This window comes from Tiliqua scincoides, chromosome 4 (genome assembly GCF_035046505.1).
Source record: "Tiliqua scincoides isolate rTilSci1 chromosome 4, rTilSci1.hap2, whole genome shotgun sequence".
In the NCBI taxonomy this organism is placed as follows: domain Eukaryota; kingdom Metazoa; phylum Chordata; class Lepidosauria; order Squamata; family Scincidae; genus Tiliqua; species Tiliqua scincoides.
Window position 1 is genome coordinate 190,605,667 of NC_089824.1, and position 27,093 is coordinate 190,632,759.

At 43.6% G+C, this 27,093-nt stretch overlaps 1 protein-coding gene across 4 annotated transcripts; it reads right to left on the minus strand.

Moving 5' to 3' along the window:
• Positions 1-638: 638 nt before the first annotated feature.
• Positions 639-26,709, minus strand: GSS (glutathione synthetase). Of its 4 annotated transcripts, XM_066625960.1 has the most exons (13): positions 26,662-26,709; positions 19,638-19,796; positions 18,773-18,918; positions 18,099-18,174; positions 16,930-17,069; positions 16,125-16,241; positions 14,833-14,913; positions 13,522-13,599; positions 12,151-12,217; positions 6,286-6,480; positions 5,939-6,020; positions 4,124-4,313; positions 639-2,490 (listed from the first exon to the last, which is right to left on the minus strand). In XM_066625960.1, the coding sequence occupies exons 2-13, from the start codon at positions 19,764-19,766 to the stop codon at positions 2,367-2,369; spliced, it is 1,425 nt and encodes a 474-aa protein (XP_066482057.1). In that variant the 5' UTR covers positions 19,767-19,796; positions 26,662-26,709; the 3' UTR covers positions 639-2,366. The 4 variants fall into 4 exon arrangements, with proteins under 4 accessions (XP_066482057.1, XP_066482055.1, XP_066482058.1 ...); XM_066625958.1 differs by lacking the exon at positions 26,662-26,709 and having other exon boundaries at positions 19,638-19,897; XM_066625961.1 differs by lacking the exons at positions 639-2,490; positions 26,662-26,709 and adding an exon at positions 4,862-4,938 and having other exon boundaries at positions 4,130-4,313; positions 19,638-19,900.
• Between the last annotated feature and the right edge of the window lie 384 nt (positions 26,710-27,093).

Sequence of the window (27,093 nt, forward strand, 5' to 3'; positions counted from 1 at the left end):
CCTTTCCTCCTTAATAGTATTAAAGGTTGGCTGTTTTATTGCTGGAATTGAGGTAGGTCTTTTCACAAAGAGCATTAATGCTCCCCTGTGCCTCACAATCTCAGCTCTCCTCATGTTCAATCAGTCTTGGCCATGCTGACCATGCTCTTCATCTTCTCTCTCCCCCAGGAATCCCCACATTTTCAATGTTTTTGAGTGGTTTTTCCCCAGTGCCAAGGGGTGCTGGTGCAATTTTTAAAATTTTGAGCTGTTCCAAGTATCTTCTGTTTGTTTTACTGCTGTCTTCACAGCCATATGTGTTTGAAAGCTCAGCCCAAGCCCATTCAAAAGTCAGATGTTTGCTACTCAAATGCCTGTAAGTTTTTATTTACTGCTGCTGGCAATAAATCTAGGCAGCACTGTGGAATGCTATGTATTATAAACAGTATTATGAAATGAACAACTATGTAGGGTTAAATAATACAGGATTATAAACATTTAAGCACTAGAAGGAATTCATATGCTGAGCCTGCCCCAGTATGTGACACACATGAAGAGTTTAAAAATACCAGGAACCACCACTATAGTTTTTCTATGCAGAGGGGGCACTATAGTAATCAACTAGGGGGGAAAAAAGGAAACCACACAGACCATGTAACTTCACTTTCTTAATAGGTATTAAGGCATTTTATTTTAAAAACTTTAGGCTAAAGAAAAATGGCATGACATATCTAGTGTTCCTGCTGGTTGTTGAATACTGTCCTCTGTTAAGCCACATTAAATTTTCAGAGCCTCATCTTTTAACAATTCAGGTTTGAACTAATTTAATATAAAGGGCTGTTGAAAAAGATGAAATGCACAGTTTAGTTTTTTTTTCCCTGAAGAGCAGGCCTGTACCACAAGCTATAAAAACTTCAGCTGTAAAAGACAGCTTGCACCATGGAAGGCAGCTGGTCCAAAGTAACTTCTATTATTTGAATTTTTTAAATGTGTATTTTCTTCACAATACCAAATGTATCCTAGCTCAAGTGCTTTCTATTCTTAAAAAGAAACAGGGTTAGGTGTTGCAAGCTGGAATATTTCAGCTCCTTTAGTTTCTGGTTCTCTGGAAGAAAGGGGGCATTCTGAACCAGCGCCTCCTGAATCTCATGTGGTCCAGGGAGTAATCTGATCACAGCAAGCACCTTTTTTAAAAGGTTAAGACTTTGGATATAACATCACATGATTCAGTCTTTTTGAAATTAAAGGCATATACTTTTTGGTGAAGAGTAGGAGCTGTTACAAATACAGCAATACCTTGACTTTCATCACTTTGCTCTTTCAACCACTTTCATTTATAACTGTTTCATCCACTTGTTTTTCTCTTTCATCCAAACTATCTGCACTATCCAAACTATCATGACATTTGTCAATATTTGTTTATTACTGCTTATTTTGGTTTCTCATGCATCTGCATATGTCATGGTTTATTTACATTTTTTGCCAGCCTAAGTAAGGCTTGGACACTGATCCATTTTTAAACTTTCATCCATGTTCTGATCCCTAATCAGTGGACAGTGCAAGATATTGCTGTAACTTAATTCTGTAACTATAGGACAGAACAGCCCCTGCTCTCAACTCAAAAGGATGATCTAGAGAAATTACTACTGCTTACCTATGAGCACTGCTTCACAAATGGTAGCCTATTTTAATCCCCCTTTTAGGTGGGGTACATGTTACTTTTATTACTAAAACAGTAAAATAACATTAAAATAAAAATAGTCACCTTCCAGGACTAAGTCCTGGCATATACCAGTATTCAATCTATACGGGACCAAAAGGAACTTCCTGAAAAAAATGCACCTTGGTGCAGAGTTACATTCCTGTTCATGAAGGCATTTCACCATGTAAGACAAAGCAGGGAGTGCCACCATGTGGGACTTGTGTTCCCTCTGCAGTTCAGGGTGCAAACACACCCTTAAAAAAATGTATTAGGCATTTCAAGGCAATGTACTCTTTCTAGCTGGTGCTTGAGCAAAGCACCTGTAGTGTTGTGTTCAATGCTATCTTAGGAAATGCCTACACCAGCAAAAACAGATTGCCTGTGATCATAATGCAATAAAAAGGATATTGGGTCCACAAGATGCTGATTTGATAAGGGTACCTCAAGCAGGAGCAACTTGCCAATAAGCATCAACTGGAATGCAACACTTTCTGAGAGCAGGAAGAAGCAGTTGCTAGAAAATCAGTGCAACTGTGCTACTTTGTGCCTTGGGCTCAAATGATAGAGGGCCGCTTCCAGCAAGACTGATTGATAATCAAGTTCACCATTTGGCAATCATGCCCTAAAAGAAAACATCTCCTAGTTCAATCAGCAAGGAAGATGTTGGAGAAGAGGTATTCTGTGTTCATATCACATATGGAGTGTCTAGAACAGCTACTCCAGCAGCTACACCACCATCAGCATGCTCTACAGCCTTTGTTCGCAAGAGATGGCCAACATGCGTGTTCACCACAAGAGCCTGACCCTGTCTGCAAGGGAAAAAAAAAATTAAAATAAATGCAAGAGCTACTTTACTTGAATCACACAAAGATCCTTCTACCATGCATTGCATTTTACCAGAGAACTACAACTGTAAAAGGGCTTGTTTGATGACCCACTGAGCTTACTGCAAGAAACTGCCCATGATTTTTCACATTGTTTTAACCATATTTGTACAGGCAGCTTCCCCAACACCTCATTCCTCTTAAAGTAATAATGAGCAATAACCATTTCAGCTAGAGTAATGGAGGTATGTGTATACCATATCCTTTAGAATGGATATAGCTAATGGCCCCAAATACACACCATACCCTAAGCTCCTGCTATGTCAGATACATGTTTTAATAGCTCCAGTAATTACTAACAAAAAAATAACTGAGCAGTGTCCTGTACTAACTGCAAGTACAGTGTCCTGTACTAATTGAAAAGTGACCTTTTCATGTATAAAGAGACCCAGTATAACATATACAGCTGGGAAATGGGAAGGGGGGGTAAAGCTAGGGACATGACTTTCTCCACATAGCCCATCCATGAGGCCATGAAGCAACTGCTTCGAACAATGGGAGGGGGTGCAAGAAGCTGGCAGGGGTGCCCTGCACCTGCCTGCAATTCCCTGTACTCTGGCACTGTCCATTTATTTTTTTTGCTTGCTCTCCAAAAGGAGCAAAGGCACCAAAGAAAGCACGGGGGGGGGGGGGCGCCTTCCCTCCTCCAACACAGCTGCAGAAGAGCATGGTGGCAAAGTCAGAGGATAGGGGGGGCTGTGATTCTGTTTCCTGGGAAAAAAAAAAGAGCAACCAGAAAGTCTATGCCATCACTACCTCTTGTCCATCAGTTTTTCAGAACTAGCTGGGTAGGAGGCTCTTGGGATAGAAAGATTCAGTTCCTGGAATCTTCCCAATTGGATTTGTTTTGAAAAACTCATGGGCAGTGGCCACTGCATGTATGTGTGTTGTTGGGGGGTAGTGAATTGGGTACTGTTTGGTTGGGACAGACCTGCACATCTTTCTTATTCTGTGTAAAGCATCACACACTGAGATGGTGCTATCTCTAGGGCAAAGCCAAAAAAAGCCTGAACAGGGAGCAACTTACTCTATATTTTCTTTCTCTAAATCACAATCCTGGGAGAAGAACTTCTGATGCCTAAAAAAACCTGTCACACAATGAAAAAAAATGGCTCTGCCTCAACTCATATTTTGTACAGTGGACTTTTGGTATTCATGAGGGATCCATTCAAGGACACCCCCCCCCCATGGATATAAATTCCACAGATAAATCTGACTGGAGGGCCTCCAGCCTCAGGCTTGGCATCTGTGGAAACTAAAATCTAGATGCTGAGCCTGCAGATAAGGGGGGCACAATACATGTTCAGTAAACACACCATGGTTGTAGACTAAGTTGGCAACAGGGTACTTCAGAGTTCTCCAGATGTTGGCACATGGATGACTTACACCAGTTCTACTATAAATCTCCATGATGAGTGTGCTGTATTTAAATGAATAGGTGTAAAAATGTACCCACAGTCTGCAGTAAAAAAGAGGTGTTCTTTGAAAAGCTGCAGATGCACAGGGATTCAAAAATTATTCAAAATTAACGCCAGTAAAATAAAGCAACTTCACTGACCTGACATAGACTCCAAAGATTCCCAACTCAGACACACACTCTGATATTTTCAGTGGACTATGAGCTCTTAGTAAATAATTCAGTGCGGGAAGAGGCTTTATTTTGTCCATGAGAATGTAGGAGGTCCTCTCCGGACTGTCTTTAATCTTCTCCAAAATTTGCTTAAGCTCCCCACCATAGAGATTGTTCCCTGACAAGACAGCAGTAGTCAAAAGTTCAAATGAATTTAAACAGCTGACAGATTAAGTTACCACCCCCAAAAGGGCAAAACATGCACTTTCCCCACTGGCAATATTTTTGCTGGCAAAACACTTAGGTCAAAGCAGGGACACTAACATTTTGCTGTGGGAAGTGGCACCATATTGGGAGTTTTCTTTCATCCTATACTTAGATCTAGGAGTGTTTCAAGCTATATTACGATGCTGAGCACCTTCGCATCACCTAAGTAATACCAAGCAATAGTATCACTACTTAGTTGTGCCTCAGACTAACTGTGACAAAGTATGCACATTTTAAGGCTGCCTTTCTACTCCAATAAAGGAGTCACGAAGTGGCTTCAAGTTTCAATATAAAAATAATTGTGCAAAGGTCACACTAAATAGGATTTGAAAGAGAAGACCTGCTTAGCTCTGACAAAGTGAATCAAGTCACTTGCTACTCTTATACTATGTTGGTACAAAGATTTCATCATGTTAGTGTCAGTGAACACTGCACTCATACGTGGACTGCAGAGCTTACACAGTTGATTTTGAAATGGGTCAAGTCCTTCAATTTTCTGTCAGAGTGCTGCAGACTTTTAAAATGAGAATCAGCAACTGCCAAGAAGAATCAAGGGCCAGAGAAAAGAATGCTTGTTGATAAACATGTGGATACTGTGAGAAGAGTTCTCCAGACATTATTTGGAAGCAAGTTTAAAAGGTCAATTACAGTAGCTTTGTGAAGAGTCACAGTGATAAGGATTGATACTTAATAAAATGTATAATGGTACATTAGAGACAAGGAGCCCCAAATGCCAGCACAAGTGGACTGCTCAAGCAGGTCAGATGTGTGGCTGATCCTAATGGGAGATTGGTGTCTGAGTATTCAACTTTTGGGGGGACAACCATTTGTTATTAGGGCCACTGGGGGATGCAAGCCCCTGCTGTCAATGTGGTGTGCCTTGTCAATTGACAAAGAACTGATGGTGGGCCTTGACAATTTTAGTGCCTTGTCAATGTGCCATGAGATGAAAAAGGTTGAAAATCATCGACTTAGATTAAGCAAATACAAATACGTTCATAATAACTCTTGTCTGTCCAACACTGTGCTGTGCCAAATAAAATGCCTGGATTGTATCTTAAGTACTTCCTCTATTTGTGCAAGGATGGAGAGGAGCAGTTTTCACTAGTCTCCCCTTCCTTATTTACCTCCCTTAAAATCGTCTCCCGAGGATGCCCCAACCCTTGGGAATATGTTTGGGGCAAAGAGGAAGGGGAGATCAGCAAGAATTCCCCCTCCATGCCCTTATGCACACAGAACTTCTTCTGCAAGCAGAAGTAGTATTTAGGACACAACCATATGTGCTGAAACTGATTTTGTTTCAAGCATTCTTTCTTTCCCTGCTTATTAAGTAAAGCTCAGAAGACCTCAAACTTTATGGAAAACATAGGTAGGGTCTAGAACCGATCCCAGGCATACACTACAAGCAAATACTGATGGAATCAAGATACTTTTTAAGAACAGCAACATTTTATCACCTAAAATATCTGCATTTAGTTTTGAATTTCCCTCATAATATTCAGTTATGTTTGTTGGGCACATCCTATGCAAAATTACCTCCTCCTTCCCGTTGTGGTTTTAACACAAACTGGTCTGGGTCAGCAATTGCCATGGCAACCATTTTATCACCCTCTTCATCCTATAGGAAGAAAAAATCTGGTTTCTGCATTATTAGTATCGCTAATTGTCAGCTTTGACTTCTAACAGTTATATTAAATGATAAAGAGAATTCTACACAAAACAATGAGATTTCACAATGTTGAGAAAGAGTACAAAAATTGTAAATTTTACACTGCTGTTGTCACACAGACTGTGTCCTTGCTTCTATACTGCTTAGTATACAAACAATGACATAAAAAAAAGTACAAGACAGCGTACACTCTCCACAATGCATGGCTACTTACCATCTCAAGAGAGTAGAGGCCAGTGAATGTTGCTCTTAATCGAGCCACTGCTTCTGGTTTGTTAGGAAGCAATCTTTCCAGCGTTCCTGGTCGACTCAGTTCTTGTTGAACTTTCTTGGTCCCAGCAAGTTGTGTGGCAATATCAGGGCACTTCACTGCTCTGGATCTTTCCAGCAACAACCGTGCTTCCCAGTTCTTCAAAACAAACACAGACAAGGATTCAGCTACATATTCCCATATAAAATATAGCTTATTAAGTATTTCAACATCTGAACTGTCATATTCTACCATTGTAGAATGCTGACTTTAAAAAAAACACCTGACCAGCCTTAATATTTACGGTACTTCTAAATACGATGCTTTTTGAATAGCTGAAGTTTAACATTTCTCTGCCATTTTATTTTATGACTGCTGTGTGTATTGTACTTTGAGACCATTTTTTCTACTTCGTGAGCTGCCTTGAAAAGTATTAAGAAGCACACGTGGCCTCTGGGACACCCAGTGCCTCGGGAACTAAGTGCCAGGTAAGGCACTGCGAGTTTAGCCTCGGTGCGAGTTCAGCAGCAGGGCGAGGAGGCCAGGGCCCCAGATACCGCCCTTTCTCTTCCCTTGAGAAGAGGGTCGCAAACCAGTGAAGGGTTTTTAAGTACCCCTAAACAAAAAAAGAAACAAACTATGCAGTCAGACAGCCAGCAGCAGGGTGGGGGCTATCCAGTGTTTTGCATCAAGTGCAACATGTATGACTATATGCCTCTGGGACATAAGTCGTGGGTGTGTCCTTGGTGCAAGGAGCTCCAGGGACTCAGGGAACGCATCTGCTCCCTTGAAGCCTTGGTGGCCAACCTGGAGAAGCAGAGGCAGGCAGAGAAGGACCGTGGGGAGACTTCCGGGGAAGATCAGGCTTCGTCCCAACCTCAGGCGTGCAGCTCCTCAGCTGCCCGGGTGGGAAGTCTCGGGACTGGAGGACGTCATCCTGGAGAGGAGGGAAACAAGCCCCTGGGGGGACCCTTTCTCCAGGGGACTCAGGATACTCCTCGGCGGGAGGGGGTTGGGGGTTTATTGTAGTGGGGGATTCAATTATTAGAAACATCGAGAGGGGAGTTTGCGACGGATGTGAGGACCGCATGGCAACTTGCCTGCCTGGTGTGAAGGTTGCGGACATCACTTCTCGTCTAAACAGGCTGGTAGACAGTGCTGGGGAGGAGGTAGCAGTTGCGGTGCATGTCGGCACCAACGACGTGCGCAAGTGTAGCCGGGAGGTCCTGGAGGTCAAATTTAGGCTATTAGGTAGGAAGCTGAAAGCCAGGACCTCAAAGGTAGCATTCTCGGAAGTGCTACCTGTTCCAAGTGCAGGGCCAGCTAGGCAGGTGGAGATCAGGGGTCTCAATGCATGGATGCGACGGTGGTGTAGGGAGGAGGGGTTTAGATTCGTTAGGCACTGGGGAGCCTTTTGGGACAAGCGGGGCCTGTACAAGAGGGACAGGCTTCACTTGAATCAGAATGGAACCAGACTGCTGGCGCATAACATTAAAAAGGTGGCAGAGCAGCTTTTAAACTGATCCCTGGGGGATAGCCGACAGGAGCCTAGGGGCATCCGGTTTGGAACTCCTCATCCCTATGGGATGAGGATGGGGAGCTTAGAGAACAAGGTAAAGGCAGAGTAGGAGAAGAAATTGGGAATGGTAGCGTGATGGGATATGATAGACGGTTTGGCACAGTGAGAGGATGTGGGGACAAAGGAGCGAATAAGCAGCCCATCCTGGGGCATTCCATGTACAATGGCTTTTATGCAAATGCCCGAAGTCTCTGAGCAAAGATGGGAGAACTGGAATGTCTGGTGACTAGGGAAACCATTGACATAGTGGGCATAACGGAAACCTGGTGGAATGTGGAAAATCAGTGGGATACTGATTATACTAGATGGTGGAATGTGGAAAATCAGTGGGATACTGATTATAACTGGGAATCCCCGGTTATAAACTCTACAGGAGAGACAGGGAGGGGCATGTTGGAGGTGGGGTGGCCGTTTACGTTAAGGAAGGGATAGAATCCAGCAAAGCAGAGATTGAAGGCAAGTCCGACTCCACCATAGAATCTCTGTGGGTTAAATTACCAGGCCTCAGGAGTGATGTAATACTGGGAGCATACTATTGTCTCCAGACCAGAACCAGAAGGGGACCTTGAAATGAGGAAACAGGTCAGAGAGGTGACAAGGGGGGACAGGGTTGTAATCATGGGGGACTTCAATTATCCTCATATAGACTGGGTCAATTTGTGTTCTGGTCACGAAAAGGAGACTGGATTCCTTGACATGCTAAATGACTGTGCCTTAGAGCAGCTAGTCATGGAGCCCACCAGAGGACAGGTGACTCTGGATTCAATATTGTGCAGCACTCAGGAGCTGGTTAGAGATGTCAATTTTACTGAGCCGTTGGGGAACAGTGATCATGCCGCGATCCGTTTCGACATGCACATTGGGGGAAGAATACCGGGCAAATCTCTCACAAAAACTCTTGACTTCTGACGAGCCGACTTCCCTCAAATGAGGAGGCTGGTTAGAAGGAGGTTGAAAGGGAAGGTAAAAAGAGTCCAGAGTGCATGGAGGCTGCTTAAAACAGTAATAGAGGCCCAGCGGAAGTGTATACCGCAAAGGAAGAAGGGCTCGACTTAAGTCCAAGAGGGTGCCCGCATGGCTAACGAGCCAAGTTAGAGAGGCCATAAAGGGGAACAAGCTTCCTTCCATAAATGGAAGTCTTGCCCTAATAAGGAGAATAAAAAGGAATAAACTGTGGCAAAAAATGTAAGAAGGTGATACGGGAGGCCAAGAGAGACTATGAGGAACACATGGCCAGTAGTATTAAGGGGAATAATAAAAGCTTCTTCAAATATGTTAGAAGCAGGAAACCTGCCAGAGAAGCGGTTGGCCCTCTCGATGGTGAGGGAGAGAAAGGGGAGATAAAAGGAGACTTAAGAGATGGCAGAGAAATTAAATGAGTTATTTGCATCTGTCTTCACTGCAGAAGACCAGAACAGCCCCTCCTGACCAAGGAATTAAGTCAGATAGAGGTTGAAAGGGAAGATGTTTCAGACCTCATTGATAAATCAAAGATCAATAAGTCACTGGGCCCTGATGGCATCCACCCAAGAGTTATTAAGGAATTGAAGAATGACGTTGCTGATCTCTTGACTAAAATATGCAACTTGTCCCTCAAAACGGTCACAGTGCCAGAGGATTGGAGAATAGCAAATGTCATACCAATCTTTAAAAAGGGAAGGAGGGGGGACCCAGGAAACTATAGGCCGGTCAGCCTAACATCTGTACCAGGTAAGATGGTGGAATGCCTCATCAAAGCTAGAATCTCAAAACACACAAACAGGCCTTGCTGAGGGAGAATCAGCATGGCTTCTGTAAGGGTAAGTCTTGCCTCACAAACCTTATAGAATTATTTGAAAAGGTCAACAGGCATGTGGAGGTGGGAGAACCCGTGGGCATTATATCTGGACTTTCAGAAGGCTTTCGACACGGTCCCTCACCAAAGGCTACTGAAAAAACTCCACAGTCAGGGAATTAGAGGGCAGGTCCTCTCATGGACTGAGAACTGGTTGAAGATCAGGAAACAGATAGTGGGTGTCAATGGGCAATTTTCACAATGGAGAGAGGTAAAAAGCGGTATGCCCCAAGGATCTGTCCTGGGACCGGTGCTTTTCAAACTCTTCATAAGTGACCTGGAGACAGGGGTGAGCAGTGAGGTGGCAAAGTTCGCAGATGACACCAAACTTTTCCGAGTGGTAAAGACCAGAAGTGATTGTGAGGAGCTCCAGAAGGATCTCTCCAAACTGGCAGAATGGGCAGCAAAATGGCAAATGCGTTTCAATGTAAGTAAGTGTAAAGTCATGCACATTGGGGCAAAAAATCAAAGCTTCACATATAGGCTAATGGGTTCTGAGCTGTCTGTGACAGATCAGGAGAGAGATCTTGGGGTGGTGGTGGACAAGTCAATGAAAGTGTTGACCCAATGTGCGGCAGCAGTGAAGAAGGCCAATTCTATGCTTGGAATCATTAGAAAAGGTACTGAGAACAAAACAGCTAATATTATAATGCCGTTGTACAAATCGATGGTAAAGCCACACCTGGAGTATTGCATCCAGTTCTGGTTGCCGCATCTCAAAAAGGACATAGTGGAAATGGAAAAGGTGCAAAAGAGAGCGACTAAGATGATTACTGGGCTGGGGCACCTTCCTTATGAGGAAAGGCTACTGCGTTTGGGCCTCTCCAGCTTAGAAAAGAGACGCCTGAGGGGGGACATGATTGAGACATACAAAATTATGCATGGGAAGGATAAAGTGGATAGAGAGATGCTCTGTACACTCTCACATAACACCAGAACCAGGGGACATCCACTAAAATTGAATGTTGGGAGGGTTACGACAGACAAAAGAAAATATTTCTTTACTCAGTGTGTGGTTGGTCTGTGGAACTCCTTGCCGCAGGATGTGGTGACGGTATCTGGCCTGGATGCCTTTAAAAGGGGGTTGGACAAGTTTCTGGAGGAAAAATCCATTATGGGTTACAAGCCATGATGTGTTTGTGCAACCTCCTGATTTTAGAAATTGGCTACGTCAGAATGCCAATGCAAGGGAGGGCACCAGGATGCAGGTCTCTTGTTATCTGGAGTGCTCCCTGGGGCATTTGATGGGCCGCTGTGAGATACAGGAAGATGGACTAGATGGGCCCATGGCCTGATCCAGTGGGGCTGTTCTTAAGATTATAAGGTGGGATATACATTTTAAAACTAAACAAATGCCGTTATGGGCACTGGATCCCAGTCAAAGTATGATATATAGTTTTCTACTTGCACACAAAAGCTTTTTTGCTACCCCTTTTCAGTGATAGCTCCAAATGTGTCTTCCCAAGACAAGAAGCTCTCTAGAGCATCACCCCATTGAGGCACAGAAGGAAGGAAATACTGCCTCTTTTTCCATGCATATGTAGAAGCTCCCTGCACTATCTACACACAGTCAGAAGGAATGAAAGGAAGAAGAGGATTGGAGCCTGGCCACTGAATACAGAACTTGACATTTTGAGTATCTCAGGTAGTGGTGGCAGTTTTCCTCTTGTCCACTTTCTAAACTTAAGCATGTGACAAGTTATCAGCAATGCCTGCTGAAATTTTAGGAGTGGAGAGGGGAAGCAATGAGCAGGATCTTCAGTGTTAAAGAGGTTCCAGCACTTTGCAGAATTTTTATCCCTCCACCAATCAAGAAGAATTATGGGAAGTTGGTATTCAAACTTGCACTATATATTTAAAATTTATAGAGATCAGAATCCAGCTTTTCCTGGTTTTTTTTAATTTAAAAAAATATAGCAGGGTACAAACATTGTACATCTCAAAGGCTCACTTCATGCAACAGCACGTTGACACAATATTTTGCCATCAAAAGCTTCCTAGGAAGTGATAGGGATTCAAATTACAAAGAGGAATCTTGTATGAGGTGTTCCTTATCCTACAAGGCAATCAAAATAAAAAAAAGAGACAACATAAAACAGATTCTCACTCTAAATTAAGAATCTGCACCTCACATAGATCAGGTTAAGATGCCACTCCCATACCTGTATCAGCTGGGTGTCTTAGAAGCTAAGCTGAGCTACTTCTGTAATTAGTGAAGTGCTGCTGTGTCACTGGAATTAGCTGGGGAAAAAATGCTCAGTTGTCAACTTTATCCTGCCATGGGGAATACTGAATACATAAACTGAAGCATGTTAAATAACATCTATTCACATCAAGACAACCAACTCTGTTTAGGATAGTTTCAAATATAATGCCCAACATCTTGCAATTAAGGTTACAAGACGATAGTACCAACCTGTTTATTATAGTTCTTTGGAACATAACCTTCTCTGTAGTACACCACAGCAACTTCCTCTCCATCTCTGGGGAAAAAAAAAGACCATAAGATCAACCCCTCTTTCCACTAGCCCAGTGGTGTCAAATACCCCTGTGGGCCAAATGCGGCCCTGGAAGCCATTTATCTGGCCCCCAGTTATAATTGGGCTTTCTCAGTGTGATAATTGGGCTCTCTCATATCTTGAAAATATGAACAAATCTGCACATTTTATCTTCTATCATTTGCAATTATTGGGTTTCTATGTGAGAACAAAGTATTTATTTCTAGTTATCATCTGCTTAATGATGTCACTTCTGGCCCTAAGCAGGCAGCATGAATGCTAACTTTGGCCCTCTTTATGAAATGAGACTGACATCCCTGCACTAGCCTTTAACTTAACATAAGAACATAAGACGAGCACTGCTGGATCAGGCCAAGGGCCCATCTAGTCCAGCTTCCTGTATCTTACAGCGGCCCACCAAATGCCCCAGGGAGCACACCAGATAACAAGAGACCTGCATCCTGGTGCCCTCCCTTGCATTGGCATTCTGACATAGCCAATTTCTAAAATCAGGAGGTTGCACAAACACATCATGGCTTGTAACCCATAATGGATTTTTCCTCCAGAAACTTGTCCAATCCCTTTTTAAAGGCGTCCAGGCCAGACGCCATCACCACATCCTGTGGCAAGGAGTTCCACAGACAACCACACGTTGAGTAAAGAAATATTTTCTTTTGTCTGTCCTAACCCTCCCAACACTCAATTTTAGTGGATGTCCCCTGGTTCTGGTGTTATGTGAGTGTTTCACACTGTGATGCCTCTCAACTCACCCACCTATCCACCATCACAAATCCGAAGCCAAACCCCCAAAATGTTAAGACTGATTAATTGTAACACATTCTACAAGTGTGAGGTCCTTTTCCACTTTGTAACTTTGGGTTACATTAGATAAATACTTTCCAATAGTATTAGTATGAGGACTGCAATTTATGAGAGGTAAAAAGGTCACAGATGCTACACAGAATTATAGTATTTTGAACCACTGTTACCTAGTGGTTTGGAGGGAGAAAGGGGCCAAAAATCATGGATTTGATTATCCGCAATTTAAGTATCAGCAAGGGGTTCAAGAACGGATCCCCTGCAGATACTGAGGCCCCACCTGTACTCCCAAACATCTGACACTGAAGTTAGGTGTCAGACTACATCCTGTTACTTTTGACAGCTGACAAAATTACAAATGACAGATGCAAGGAAAGTGCCTTTGAAACAGCATATTATCTATCAATTTGTTAAGCTGAGATTTATGTGTTCACCCATATTCAACAGGCAGATCTCTGGCAAATACTTACATATGCAATCTCTTGTCATTATCCAATGATGCCTTTTCAAACACATCTTTAAACCTTCTTCTGATCACCCGGATATTCCTAAGGGAAACGACAGAAAATGCAAATGACATATACAAGTAGAATTACAAAATGATTCCTTATTTAGAAATATAGTCATGTTTTGAAACACTGCACTGTATTTTAAACAGAGCAAGTTAAAGGAGACTTACACAATATGAACTGCAGTTTTATCAAGAAGAGTCAGCCTCATCCAAAGAAGTTCACTAGTGGGCCACTGTGAGATACAAGAATGGGCCTATGCCCTGATCCAGCAGGGCTGTTCTTATGTTCAGAAAAACTATATGCAAGTACAGGTTGAGTTCGTTATTTGTGAGGGTTCTGTTTCCAGAACTCACATTGATGGCAAAAATTGCATTAAATCAAATCCATTTAAAAAACAATGCTAGGTGATTTTAAAACAGCCTTGCTGACCTTTGCAATGCATCAAACAGACAATCAATCTCTCTCAAGGCACTTAGGCTTCACTCAGAGGCAGCAATTCCTCCCTTACCAGGAGCTGCAGCATGGGGGGAAAGAATGGATGATAATCACTGCCATTTAGGGGATTTCACTTGCTGAGGGGGAAGGGAGGGGTCACTTGCCTTAAGAACTTAAGAACAGCCCATAAGATCAGCCAATAAGATCAGGCCATAGGCCCATCTAGTCCAGCTTCTTGTATCTCACAACAGCCCACTAAATGCCCCAGGGAGCACACCAGATAACAAGAGACCTCATCCTGGTGCTCTCCCTTACATCTGGCATTCTGACATAACCCATTTCTAAAATCAGGAGGTTGCGCATACACATCATGGCTTGTACCCTGCAATGGATTTTTCCTCCAGGAACTTGTCCAATCCCTTTTTAAAGGCATCCAGGCCAGATGCCATCACCACATCTGTTCTAAGTGCTTCGGATTGGGCCTTAGGAACCTTACAAACCATACACCCCCACATAATTCTACCTGTTGATTACAATTGGGGGGCAGAGGGAAGACATTCAGTTACATGTGTTAAATAGCCCAATCCTACCAAACTCTCCTTTGGCATCGAGGTAGCCACGCCAATGGGGTCCATACTGCATCCCACAGAGGATTTTCAGGCCCTGGAGGTCTCCTCCAGGTAAGGGAGTATTTTTTTCTGACACAAAGTCAGATAGATGATGTGGCCCTCCTGCCAAGAACTTTGGACACCCCTGTATTATATTAACAAGTAGTTGCTTTGAGGTCACATGGCAAGAGTTGAAGAGTAATGTATTTTCTGTTTTGTAAACTACCTCAACCAAAGGTCATTTTCTACACAGCGTTGGTCAAAAATATTCCTCTGGGCTTCTTCAACCAGGAACATTACCACTGCCCTAGAATGAAGATCACAACACAGATTACACTTATATCTGCACCAGATACATTTTCCAGAGAAGATCTAAGTTCATACTAGGAACAACTAATGCTGTCTGCTCCTAATCCTGGGCATGGTCATAGATTAGTGTTTCACTTTCAGTATCCTGCACCAGGAAAGTCAACATATTCTTAGAGATATTTACCTTCCTGTAAAGTTCCTTGCAATGTTTGTCACCATATTACGTGAAGATGACCCTTTCAAGCTTTTCATTTGAAACTGTTAAGTAGCATGGCCATTCAAACAAACCTTGTCATCCTAGCCCACTGTCTTCTAGAATACATTTGTCATATTTCTGGTTGTTTGTTTTTTTTGGTGCACACCTAATTTTAACTATGTTTTCATTCAAAGGTCTTATTTTAAAAATGTACGATCTTAGCAAAAGTCTTACGCGATGAGGCCAAATACAAGAGAAAATGGGAAGAAGACATTAATGAGTATTTTTGGGGGGAGGGGAAAACAGCAGAATTATACATTACAAAGAGCCATTAAGGAAAATTATTGTAAGATCTTATTCCAATAGTAGTAAACCTCAGCAAGGCAAAAAAAATGCTGATGAAACTGGGAGCTATTAGAAGGGTTAAACCATGAATTAAAGTTTTATGTAGTGCAAAAATGAAATTTTTGGAAGAGTTTTAATTATCAAAGAAAGACTAGGGACTGGTTATCATTTAACCACAGTCTGTCTATTAAACCTCTTCAAGAGCAGCATTAGGAAAACAAAAAATACAAAAAGTTAGTGAGTGGTTTGGGGACGACGGCCTCGATGACAGCCTCGAGGAAGATCAGACAAGGTCTATCTTGCAATAAATAAAACAGCATTTAAGCAATTGTAGGCAAGAACAATCAAGACAGCCTCCTAGTTATTAAACAAGCCAGCAATTGTTTATTGCTTCCTGGAAGTAGTACTATCTCAACACTAGCAATGATTTAACTCAATTAATTATATATTTTTGATCATCTGTAAATAAAAATAAAGAGATGTCCAAGGCAATAAAATTAAATAAAAAGAAAAACAAAATTCAATAAGGACAAATACTGTATAGTAAGTATACCCTACATCACTCCTCCTGGAAGTTCACATTAGACTGATGTGTGCTCAAAGTGCCTCTTTCATACAAGTACATAAAGCCCACCCCCACCCCCTCTCTTCACAGGCTCTTCTCTTACCTGTCTGAGCCATAGAGTTCCCAGGCCTTTGCAATACCCATTGCAATCCCTTTGGATGGATTATTGGTCAGTAATTTTGAGGCTTCCTTGGGCTTCCCCAAAACATTCAGCACATGCCTGTGATAGGAATGCATATACAAAAATCACACAACAATTCAGAATATGCAGCTTTAAATTTATAAATTTAAATTTATAATACAAACCACCAACTATTGGTTTGTCTTAACAAATTTCTGGAGTGCAAAAGACACATCAACAATCCTTTACAAATGGCCAATATCTTTCACCTGCAAAATAGACACAACCAGGGCCAATTTGCCACTGCCATATGTTTTAAAGGTAGCACTGTTATTTCTACATGTGCGCCATTATGAAATATCATTCTCAACTCTGGATTCTGGTGTGAGAAATGTAACAAAGTGGTCTCCAAGTAGATGCAATGTGCTACATATGGGACTCTCTGTACAATGTAACTGTAGAAACTGGCATCAGGAACAGAATTCTGTGTCCTGAGGTGTTCAGCTTTCATTGAAAAACAAATCTACAAAGCTTTAAATGTGTTTGAACAATGTGTGACCGTTGCAGATGAAATCTCGGAAGATAGAGGAAAGACTGAGAAGCATGAGCAGTGCAATTTCTGCATCTCACATAGCTTCCCTCCGTAGGAGAAGGAAATTATACACAGCCCTGACTAAACTAAGCACAAGTCACACAAGTGAATGGCAGGAGGCATTGCACATCAACAATAAGCTCCTCTGTTAAAAAGCAAAATAGTGGGATGCTCCCAATTTGGTGGTACTCTTACCGATGTATTGCAGTGGTCCGAGATGTGAGGCCCCCAAAGCTGGCAGCAATAGTGTTAATTTCCACTTGCTTTAGAGCAGGAGTACCATCTGCACCATAGTCAAACATGTAATCAGAGCGATTGATTCCTAAAGTCACTGACTGAACAAGACAAAAAGAAGTGTCATAATTACACAGAGAGAAACAGCAGCCATCACTAAGCAACTTATCAACCAGCTGCTTTGCTGACAAGAACTGGCATCACATTGAGTCTATTTGCACACATAGTTTAGCTTTTGCAGGAAATTTTCAAACAAGTCTTCGGCAGATCCAGCTTACATGGCATTGGTCTTTGGTAAATAAACATTACATAGGTTACAAATGTGAACCAACGTGAACACTTCTTACATTTTATTATTTATATTGTTTCAATACACAGTCCCTGTGTATGGCACTTAAGAGAGAGAAGACAGGTCCCTGTCCCAAAAGCTCACAATCCGGAACAGATGCAGTGTGCAACAACTTCTGTTGTCGCAAGGCAAGACTGGATAAGAACATGAGATTATTTATCATATACTCTTACTTAACCTCAGTGTGTTATGGGGACTAAGAGAGCAAAACCACCTGATCGATGGGCTGGTGTAAGTTCCTTACACCGGTCCAGGAATGTCACAAATGTGCCATAAAGCACATCTGCAATGATTTGGGAGCGGAGTAGACCGGCATGAGGATGTGTGCTGGCCTCCTGGTGCCAGATCCCAGCCCTGGACCTGGTATGTTCATGCTGGCCTAGAGAGACTGGTGCAGGGGGTTGGTGGGAGGGTGGAATGGGACATTCTTGGGTAGGGGTGTGGACTGGGCTCGGGGGTGGAGAGGGTGGGACCGGCTTGTGCAACCTAGGCCATGTCCTAACTGAGCTGTATATGTCTACTAATCCTATATATGTCTACTAAGAAGTTCCATAATAATGGGGTTTACTTCCAGGTGAGTGTGGATAGTATTGCAGACTTCTCCAGCAAGATGACCTACCTTGATTTATGTTCAGAATATTTTCATCAACAAAGCAAATATATACTTTTACCCATACCAATGAAACCATTCACATACTAACACAGATGAAGACTCTTACACATAACGAAATACTATCTTACTAAATAGTGAAAAACAGGAGCTCTTTTTTTTTTAGAATACCTGAGTTATTCCTTCTTCCAAAACTTGCTTGTAGATTCTAAAAAGCTGAGCTGTAAAGTCATCCACTTTGACAGTACTAGAAATGATAGGAACGAAAAAACCAGACTTGGCATTTAACCTTGCTGTAGCAAAACAAGACAAGTATCTTTTATCCAAAGTAACTGATAGGTAGAATACCCCTTGTCACAGCTCAGTGCTCTTGGCTTTATCAATAATGGCATCATGATTTACTCACACCACATGCCTGAAAATATTATGTGGAAGCAGCAAATGCCATGAAATCAACTGGACTTACTTACTATCACATAAATGAAATTAGGACCAGAACATTGAGTGTAAGAGTACAAAGGACTGCAACAGTCTTCCATCTGTTTATGTAACAAAAATTAAGTACATGTAACTGAAGCAACTTCATATTCTTTACTGCTTACTCCCATCTTCATTTCCATCCCCTTCCTCTGTTTCCCTTGTGTCTATCTGGATTACAAGCCTCTTGCAACAGGGGCCTGTCTTCTCATTCTCATACATGGTTAAAGTGCCACGAACACTGATGGCATTATATAATACTCAAAACAGCAAAAGTCCATCTGGTTCACAGCAATGATCAGGAGACATCCAGGAATGAACTTTTAGTAAAAAAAATATTTTCAGTCTACAATATGGCACATGCATACCTGGCAAGAGTACGCTCCAGAAATTCTGTATTCCGGCTAACTTCATCCACAAGTAAGTTAAAATCTTGCTGAACTGAATAGGCTTGCTCAAGGAGACTGCTTGACACTGCAGATGGGAGCAGTGTGAAGGGAGCATAATTCACTGCCTGTTCATAAGGGTGTAGTAGTGAATATCAATTACTGCCACTCATTCTCTTTCCACGACCACTCAAGGTAAACCCCTTTTAAAACTTACAGGATGAATTAAGTTAAATCAGGTAAAAAAAATAAAATCAAATTCTAGACCAGAGTAAATATTTGTTCATGAATTGTCTGTGGCGCAGTTTTTCTGAAAGCCTCCATGGCAGGAAAATGTTGAACAGACTTATAAGTTTGCAAAACACACACATGAAGATCAAAAGATAAATGAGACACACACTGAAGACAAACATATTGATTTACACAACTGAGCATATCCACACAATTATGTATCTAAACATGTGGTGAAAGGTTATAATGAAAGGTACAGACAGTTAGCCAAGAGCCATTCCTCCACCTGTCCCACTCAGTTCACACCAACTTCCCTTCTTCATATTTTATTCAGGTTTCCCAGCATGCAACAAGCTAATCTTGCATGATATTATGCTGCTAACAATGGGATACGCAATGTTGCTATGGCCCTACTCAGACATAAGGACATCACTAAGAAGCAAGGGTAAACCTAAGATAATGATATGGTACAGCCTAACTGTAATACTCCTCCTGCTAAAAGTGGGTTTTTTTGTGCGTGCTGAGCTATCTTCTTTCCAAAGTTTCTAACAACAGACTAGCTAAGTACTTGTTGTTCTTCAAATGATAGTATCATTAAGTCTATATTCACACTTACGTCAGAGGCATTTGGATCATCTTTGGTCCTCATGAGAACACCTTCAAGTAGTGCTCTGTCCACAGCAATTGGGGCCACATATTGAATGAGCTGGTCATTATGCAAAATATCTTCCCATAGGGCAGTCATTGCAAAAGCTAAGGAAATGTCCTGACAGGACTGAAAACAATGAACAAAGATCATTACAATGAACAAAGATCATTACAAGGCACAAGAACCACACTTTTCTAGCATGTGAATAACTACACAGCTTCTTCAAGTCTCATCTCTGGCAACGGATTACCAAAGGAAATTTTATTTTACTTACGTCTTCAACAGATTTTAAACATTTGTAGAGGCGTCAAGTTAAGCATGCTCTAAGTGTGACCCTTTCCACATTTCTTGCCCACTACAAAAACACATTGTGATTTTGGTGGGATTCAAATCAAGTTTTATAAACTATAATCTTACTTAAGTTTTAGAACATTTTACCATGAGATCAAAGCAGCTTACAAATAATTGATAAGAACAACAATTATGAGACATAATTAACACACTAGCCATAAATATTAAAATTGCATTCTTGTACTCCATGCCCTAGTCACATCATGATTAGACTGTTGTATGTCCAGTTGCCTACTGCTGGGAAAGTGGGACTTATCCCTGTTTTGACAGCCAATGTTTTGACTGTCAAAATTTAGTTTTAGATTGTTAATTACATTTATTACATATTGTAAGCTGCATTGTTGGTTCCTTAATTTTTGTCTGGCCCACAGGTGTACACATTTGGCCCCTGTTGCGTATATGCAACATTGGGAAGAAATGGCTTAACTGGGACTAAAAAGCAGCACATATTTTACATAAATACTACACTTTCAGACAGTACTTTTTTGTTACATTAGTTACCTATTCTTCAAGGAACCCATCTGATCACACCATAGAGTAGGTAAGCCTAAGAAATACTGAACTGACCTGGAAGATCCAGGTTCAAATTCCCACTCAGCTATGAAGCTTCCTGGGTGACCACAGGCCAATAATAATTTTCTCTTAGTCTAACCTACCTCATATGGTTGCTGAGGTCAAAAGGAAGGAAGGAACCCTGAGCTCCTTCAAGGTAAGGTGGCATAAAAATGTGGAAAAATAAATGGCCTGAGGCTGCCAAGTTTCCCATGTTTAAATCTCAAATTGTCTTCTACATCACAGTGGTGGATCATACCATGTGGAGAAAACAGCAGTTTGTCCAAGGCCAGCTAGCAAGTTTATGACTGGTCAGGAATTAACAGGCAAGTTTGTGGCTCTCACTATGTTACACACCAAGACCCAAAAATTAGATGCTAGGGTTGGATACACGCTACACAAATAATACTTGTGCAGCAAATATAAACAAATAGATAAAATCAAAATTTATAATAGGTAAAAGTTAGATTTTCAAAATTGCTCAGACAGAATCAGTAAAGAGGAAGCCAAAAATCCCACACCCAAATTACAAACTTACTTCTACTTCTTGACTGGGGGGGGGGGGTGAGAACCCACTAGGATTAATCTAGTAAAGTCAGAAATTTTTTGCTCTGATTTTGTTTTAAAGTTTTATTTTTCCCCACTGCAAACTATCCTGGCAGCCAGTGTATGACAGTGTATGAAATTAACACGCTCCCCCAGCCCTCCTCAGAATGTATATAAAGTACAGTTCCAATCACTGCTGTTTGTTTCCATGTGTGGACAAAGCAAATGTCACACTGTCATCAGTTTATAAACACTGTCCTTTTGTAACAACTGCCGGACTGTGTCTAGATAACCTGGCTGCTTCCAGCAACTGACATTGTGAGAGTAACTTCCCAGAATGCAATGAGATCTCTGTGCTCCTACATGTCTAACTACCAGTACATGAAATTTTTGCCAGGTGATCAAGCTCCAATTATCACTTCTTGTCCTATCCTAATTTTCAACTCCTGCTGACTACGCCAATTTGTCCCGTCCAAATATCTCAACTCCCTTCTAATGCCCGCTTTTTGGCTAATTAACACCCTCTTTATCTCTAGAACAACCGCTGTGGTGTGCAAAGGAATGAACACAGAACTCCTTATCTATAGTAACTACCCAAATTTATTGCTATGAATACAGACACTCCCTGCAAGTCCTCTTGTCCAGAGGCTTTCCCTCTCCAAAACTCCACAACTCAGTGGGTAAAGGTCTGAGGCCTCCAATTCAAGTCCAATCCGTCTCCAAAGCACAGTCCAGTCTTCCCAGTCCCCTTCTCCTGTAGGTCTGGTTCCCTCCAGGTCAGGTAGCATCTCCCTCTGGGTCAGGGTCCGGGTTTCCTGGCCCCTTTGATCCTTCTGAAGCTGCCTTTTATCCTTTGTGTCCCATTAAGTGCAAATTTAGCTCAGCTGTGAGCTACCTCCTTAGCTCATTCAAAGCCCCATCAAGGTCAAATGAAGCTCAGGTCTCCATTGGCCTTGATTGATTACAGCTGTGGAGCCAGCCCTGCCCTTCCCAGAGTTATAAAACAGCTGTCAAAACATGGGATCACTGTCAACACCACATTATCCACCCTATGATCTTCTGATCTTCCATTACACTTCTCCTTATCTCCGGGTCAATCAGAGTGCAGAGCCTTTCAACTCTGAAGTTTTATTTTCAGCTCTGAAGTTTGGTTTCTCAGATCAGCTCAGGCAGGCACCTGTTAGTTGCTATAGTAATTTTCCTGGGAAATTCCAGCCAAAGTTAACCTTTTATTCTCCTTCCTTCTGCTGCAGCCTGGTTCCGCTTTGCAAATGCTTGCAAAGCAGGTCTGTTTTTTTGAAATACCAGGATGGGATCTTCCTTCCCAGGCTACAATTCAGTGCACCCTTACTTAAAAATAACACCCATGGAAAGCAGTGGGTCTACTTCTGAGTAAAAAGGGTTGAAAATATCTCATCTCTTTGCTGTAAATTGAATTGTACACTCTCAGTTATGTGTTATGGGTTGTATGTTTTATGTAGAGCTTCTGGCTTAACACACCAGACACCTTAAAGGTGGATTTGATTCATGGTTCTCCTGCAGTGGTTCCCAACCTTTTTCACTTGCATATCCCTTGGCAGCCTATTTCCATAAATTGTACCCTTCATATTAGCAAAATGTTTGTAATAATACAAGCCTTCATCTCTTCCATATGAAAGCCTAGACTTCATGTATTCATCACATATTTTCTCTTTTCATCTGTTTGAAGAATATTCTGCCTTTGCACTGTTTTGCACCAGAAGTGTGCTGAGAAATTCTGGGTGACTGGTCACTTTCCATATTGTTTCAGTTTTTTTTACTGTGCTGGTTCTCAATCACTGGTTCATACATGAATTGATGACCAAAAACTAGCTATTGGTGGGGCTTTCACAGCCAACTAGCTACCTCCCTTCCTGCCTTGCTGGTCCTTGCAAGGCATTATGGAGCATGGCCTGCCTTTTTCTCCCATTATTCCATTCTTTTTCAAGTACCCCTAAAGGTCCTGTTGAGTGTCCCTGGGAGTACATGAATACCAGGTTGGGAACCACTGTTTTACTGGTATGTAGTTTACAGTGCACTTACTCTGATACTGTTTACAAAAAGGTGATGAAGACCAGAATTTAATAAAGAATAAAAATGTATCTTATGATCTTTTACTATGTTTTTAATACATTAGAGCAGGTGTGCTCAAAACGTCGATCACGATCGACCGGTAGCTCGCGAAGCAAAATCGGTCAATCGCGCGCCGAGCCTACCGTCCGCCATGTTGAAAGGGGTGGGAAAGAGCCCAGGAGCTTCCCGATTGGCCCGCCATGGCATCCGGGACACTCGGCGGCGCCGGGCCAATCAGGAAGCTCCGGCGCTCTTTCCCGCCCCTTTCAACATGGCGGGCCAATGAACTTCAATGAAGGGCGGGAAAGAGCCCCGGAGCGCCCCCCAGCCCCGCACTGCCACCGTAGCTCTCCGTATCCCGCTCCCTCCCGCCCCACTGACGCGACCGCTGATGCAGGCTTGGTGGGCAAGGCAGGAGGAGGAGAGCTAGCTGGCTGGCGGGCGAGCGGCAGAGCCGAGCAGCAGCAGCAGCCGGGCGGGGGGACGGACAGGCGGCCACGGAGGAGGAGAGAGCAGAGGAGGAGGGGCTGCCTGCCCGCCTGGGCGGCGGAGCCCTGGCCCTCCCCGCAGCCCCCCCCAGAGATGGCCTTCGGCTGAGGAGCCTCCGTCCCGCTCGCCCCTCCCCAGGATGCGGGCAGCGCTTTACGAGGGAGGCGGAGGAGGAGACTCCCGTGCAGCGGCACCCCATGAGCCAGGCAGGGGGCCCCCCCAGGAGGTGGCGCTGCTGCTGAGGCCAGTAAGCCGGGCGGGGGGCATCAGGCCCCCTCCTCCCCTCACCGCCACCTCCATCCCCCTCCCGCCCAGCATCCGCGGGCGGCCTTGCTCCCTTCCCAGCCCCCAGCTGCATCTCGCTCTCCTCGGGCACCGGGCGCTGTGAGGCTGTGGCCTGTGGGAGGGTGAACGCCGCCAGAGGACAGGTAAGGCGAGCCCGGGAGGAGGCGCAGGGCAGGGAGGGCGGTCCTGGCGCGCCGGGGTGGCTGCGGCTGCAGTCCCGGCCGCTACTCCTTACCTGGGAGTAGCCCCACTGACTCGGATGGGGCTTGCTTCTGAGTAGATCTGCCTCTGAGGCTGCAGTCCTCTCCTCAACTACCCGGGAGTAAGCCCCATTGACTAGCATGGGACTTACTTCTGAGGAGACACCATAGGGTTGGGCTCTGAGGTTGCAATTCTGTCCACATTTACACATGAGTAAGCCCCACTGACTCTAATGGGACTTACTTCTGAGTAGACATGCATAAGGTTGACCCCCAACACATCTAATTCTGTTATGGCAAATGCTATTATTGTAAAAAAAACTCTGGTAGATCTCCAGGCCTTGCTGAGTTTCCAAGTAGCTCTCGAGCCAAAAAAGTCTGTGCATCCCTGCATTAGAGACTACAGTTCTTAGGTAACAATTAGTGGTAGGTTATTTTTCAGGATCTGGCCTCAGGTAAAATCAGACAAAACTGTAGTCAGACATCCCCCTAAGTTTAACCCCCAACTTATCTGGGGGTCATAGAAAATTCCATGATTGTTGGCTCAAAATCTGCCCTTGACTTATCTGTGGGGTCGACTTATAGGCAAGTATCTGCGGTACATTAGCCTGTCTGATTAGAGGAAGAAATGTACTCATGTAATGACTTAATTGAATGAATCTGTCAGTTTCAGATTATTTTCAACATAGTTCCAAGGTAAACCTGGCAGTTGTACCTCTGGGGAAGGGCTAAGGGCCATTAGCAGCATGATATGAATAGGAAACATGTGCCAAAAAGTAGAATCACTAATCTCTACTAACATAAATCTAGAGTCTTCATGTCAAAACAGGTTATGAAGGAGAAGAAACGCCATATAAATCAGATTTACAAGAGAAGCTTTTTCAAAGGGACAGCTTTACAAAGTCATGTTCAAAAAAGCTGGTTATCTAAAACAGAATTTCTCAACATTTGTCCCCACCAGTACTACTTCGCATGATACACCTATTGGAAGTACCACCAGAAGTAACTGGTGGTGATGTCATTGCTAGTTACTTTCAGACTGGGAGGCCAGATGCAAAGCAACAAACACTAGTAAGAGGCTCAGGGTGGACAAGAAGGGCTTTTTTGAGAGTGTGAAAAGCACATGCTAGAGCTCTGCCTTGCCTATTTGAGCCTCCTTTTGCTGCTTGCCCTGTTGCATTGCTGGTCTTGCTGCCAGGCAATGGGGTCTGTATCACCAGTGGTATGAGAAATACTGATCTATAACAGTTAGCTGAAACACTGTCTAATGTCACTTTCAGTTTACTGCTCAGGTATGATTTTAAAAAGTCCAAAGCAACATATTTCTCTCAACCCCCCCCCCCCCCATGAAGTCACCAAGAGCATGGCTCTCTTTCTCACCACTAAAGCTTCAGTATTCCACAAAACACTCTGGGAGAACTCTGGACATCTGTGCACATGCCCAGTCTTGTGCTCCTTGCCCGACACAAAGCAAGAACAAACAAAACGAAGTGGGGTAGGGAGATACCAAAAAAAAATTTTTTAATTGGTTTTTTAAAAATTGGGATTTTTGGGGGGGGCATTAATGTCTTAAAAATACTAAAAGCATTATGACTCTTAACTCAAATTAAGGGGAAAACAATTCAAAAGGAGGAGAAAAAGTCTCCCATTTCACATTGGGCAGCAAATGCTGAGTCACTGTGATCCAACATCATCACAAACCTGCAATGACGATGCAATTTGTTTCTTTCTTCTCCCCCCTCCCATGTAACCCCATTTTCTAGTTCCACTTCAGGAGTCTTGCCCAGTCACAGCCTACTAACAAGCGGTGCCTTGAAGCAAAAACAAAGAATAGTTTTCAACCTTAGAGCCCAATCTTGTGCATGCCTACTTAGAAGTAAGTTCCATAACAGTCAGTGGGGCTAACTCCCAGGAAGGTAAGGACAGCACTGCAGTCTGAGAGCCCAATCCTATGCCTGTCTACTCAGAAGTAAGCCGCACTCGAGTGAATGGGGCTTACTCCCAGGAACGTGTGGACACGATCGCAGCCTCAGAGGCCAACCCTGTGTATGTCTACTCAGAAGTAAGCCCCATGAGAGTCAATGGGGCTTACTCCCAGGAAAGTGAGGACAGGATTGAAGCCCTAATCGCCTAGCCTTCCAGGAAACTGCAGCACATCCCTGACGCCCAGTGCTGACCTTCGCCTCCTGGACACTGGCCATCTAAGCCCAGGTCCAGTCCCCACGCCCCAGGGTGAGGAGGGGGAATGGCCTCTGAGAACGCCGCTCAGCCCCCTTCCCCTTGGCACGCCACAGCCATAGCACCCCCTTCCACTCTGGGGCAGCCCCCCTTTTCCTCCGCGCCCAAAGCATGCCCCAAGAGGAACTTCTAGCGTCCCTTCCGCGCTCCCCTGCCGCCGCCGCCGCCTCCTTCGCCTCACGCTGCCCACAGCCCCTCTAACCAGCGCCCGCCCCTCCCCCACACTTATATCCGGGTACCTGCAACCGTTCGAGTCGAAGTCTCGCAACCGCCACCGCTCCAACTCTTCAGGAGCTCAAGGTTCGGATCAGCCACCCCGCCGATTGGCTCTCCGAGTAGCCTATCAAACGGAAGAAGACGCGCGCTTCCACCCATTGGCAGGCATCCCGCGTCAATCAACAGCAGGGAACCGAACATACGCAACCGAGGAGGCGGGCCCTATGGCATAGGGCGGGGCTAATGCAAATGAAAAGGCGCGCGCCCTCAGCAGTTCGCGCATGGTTCCCTCAGCTGTGGTTGGCCCGCCATACTTGAATTGTGGCGGCCGTCAGTGTGGATGTAACGGTCTAGAAGCTGTTGTCTGTATCACCCCAATAAAACTGAGGAAGCTGCGTTGTTCTGTTTATTTAAATGGTTCATACCTGGAGTAACTGGCCCCTGTGACGTAGGTG

What these genes read in the sequence shown, in the direction of transcription:
- GSS (XM_066625958.1), bottom strand. Translation starts at nt 19,820, where the DNA reads ATGATCTTTGTTCATTGTTTTCAGTCCTGTCAGGACATTTCCTTAGCT. An exon ending in ATGATCCAAATGCCTCTGAC is followed by an intron (nt 18,919 to 19,637) that starts GTAAGTGTGAAT and finishes CCTTATGAACAG; the next exon opens with GCAGTGAATTATGCTCCCTT. An exon ending in GAAAATGACCTTTGGTTGAG is followed by an intron (nt 13,600 to 14,832) that starts GTAGTTTACAAA and finishes CGTTTCCCTTAG; the next exon opens with GAATATCCGGGTGATCAGAA.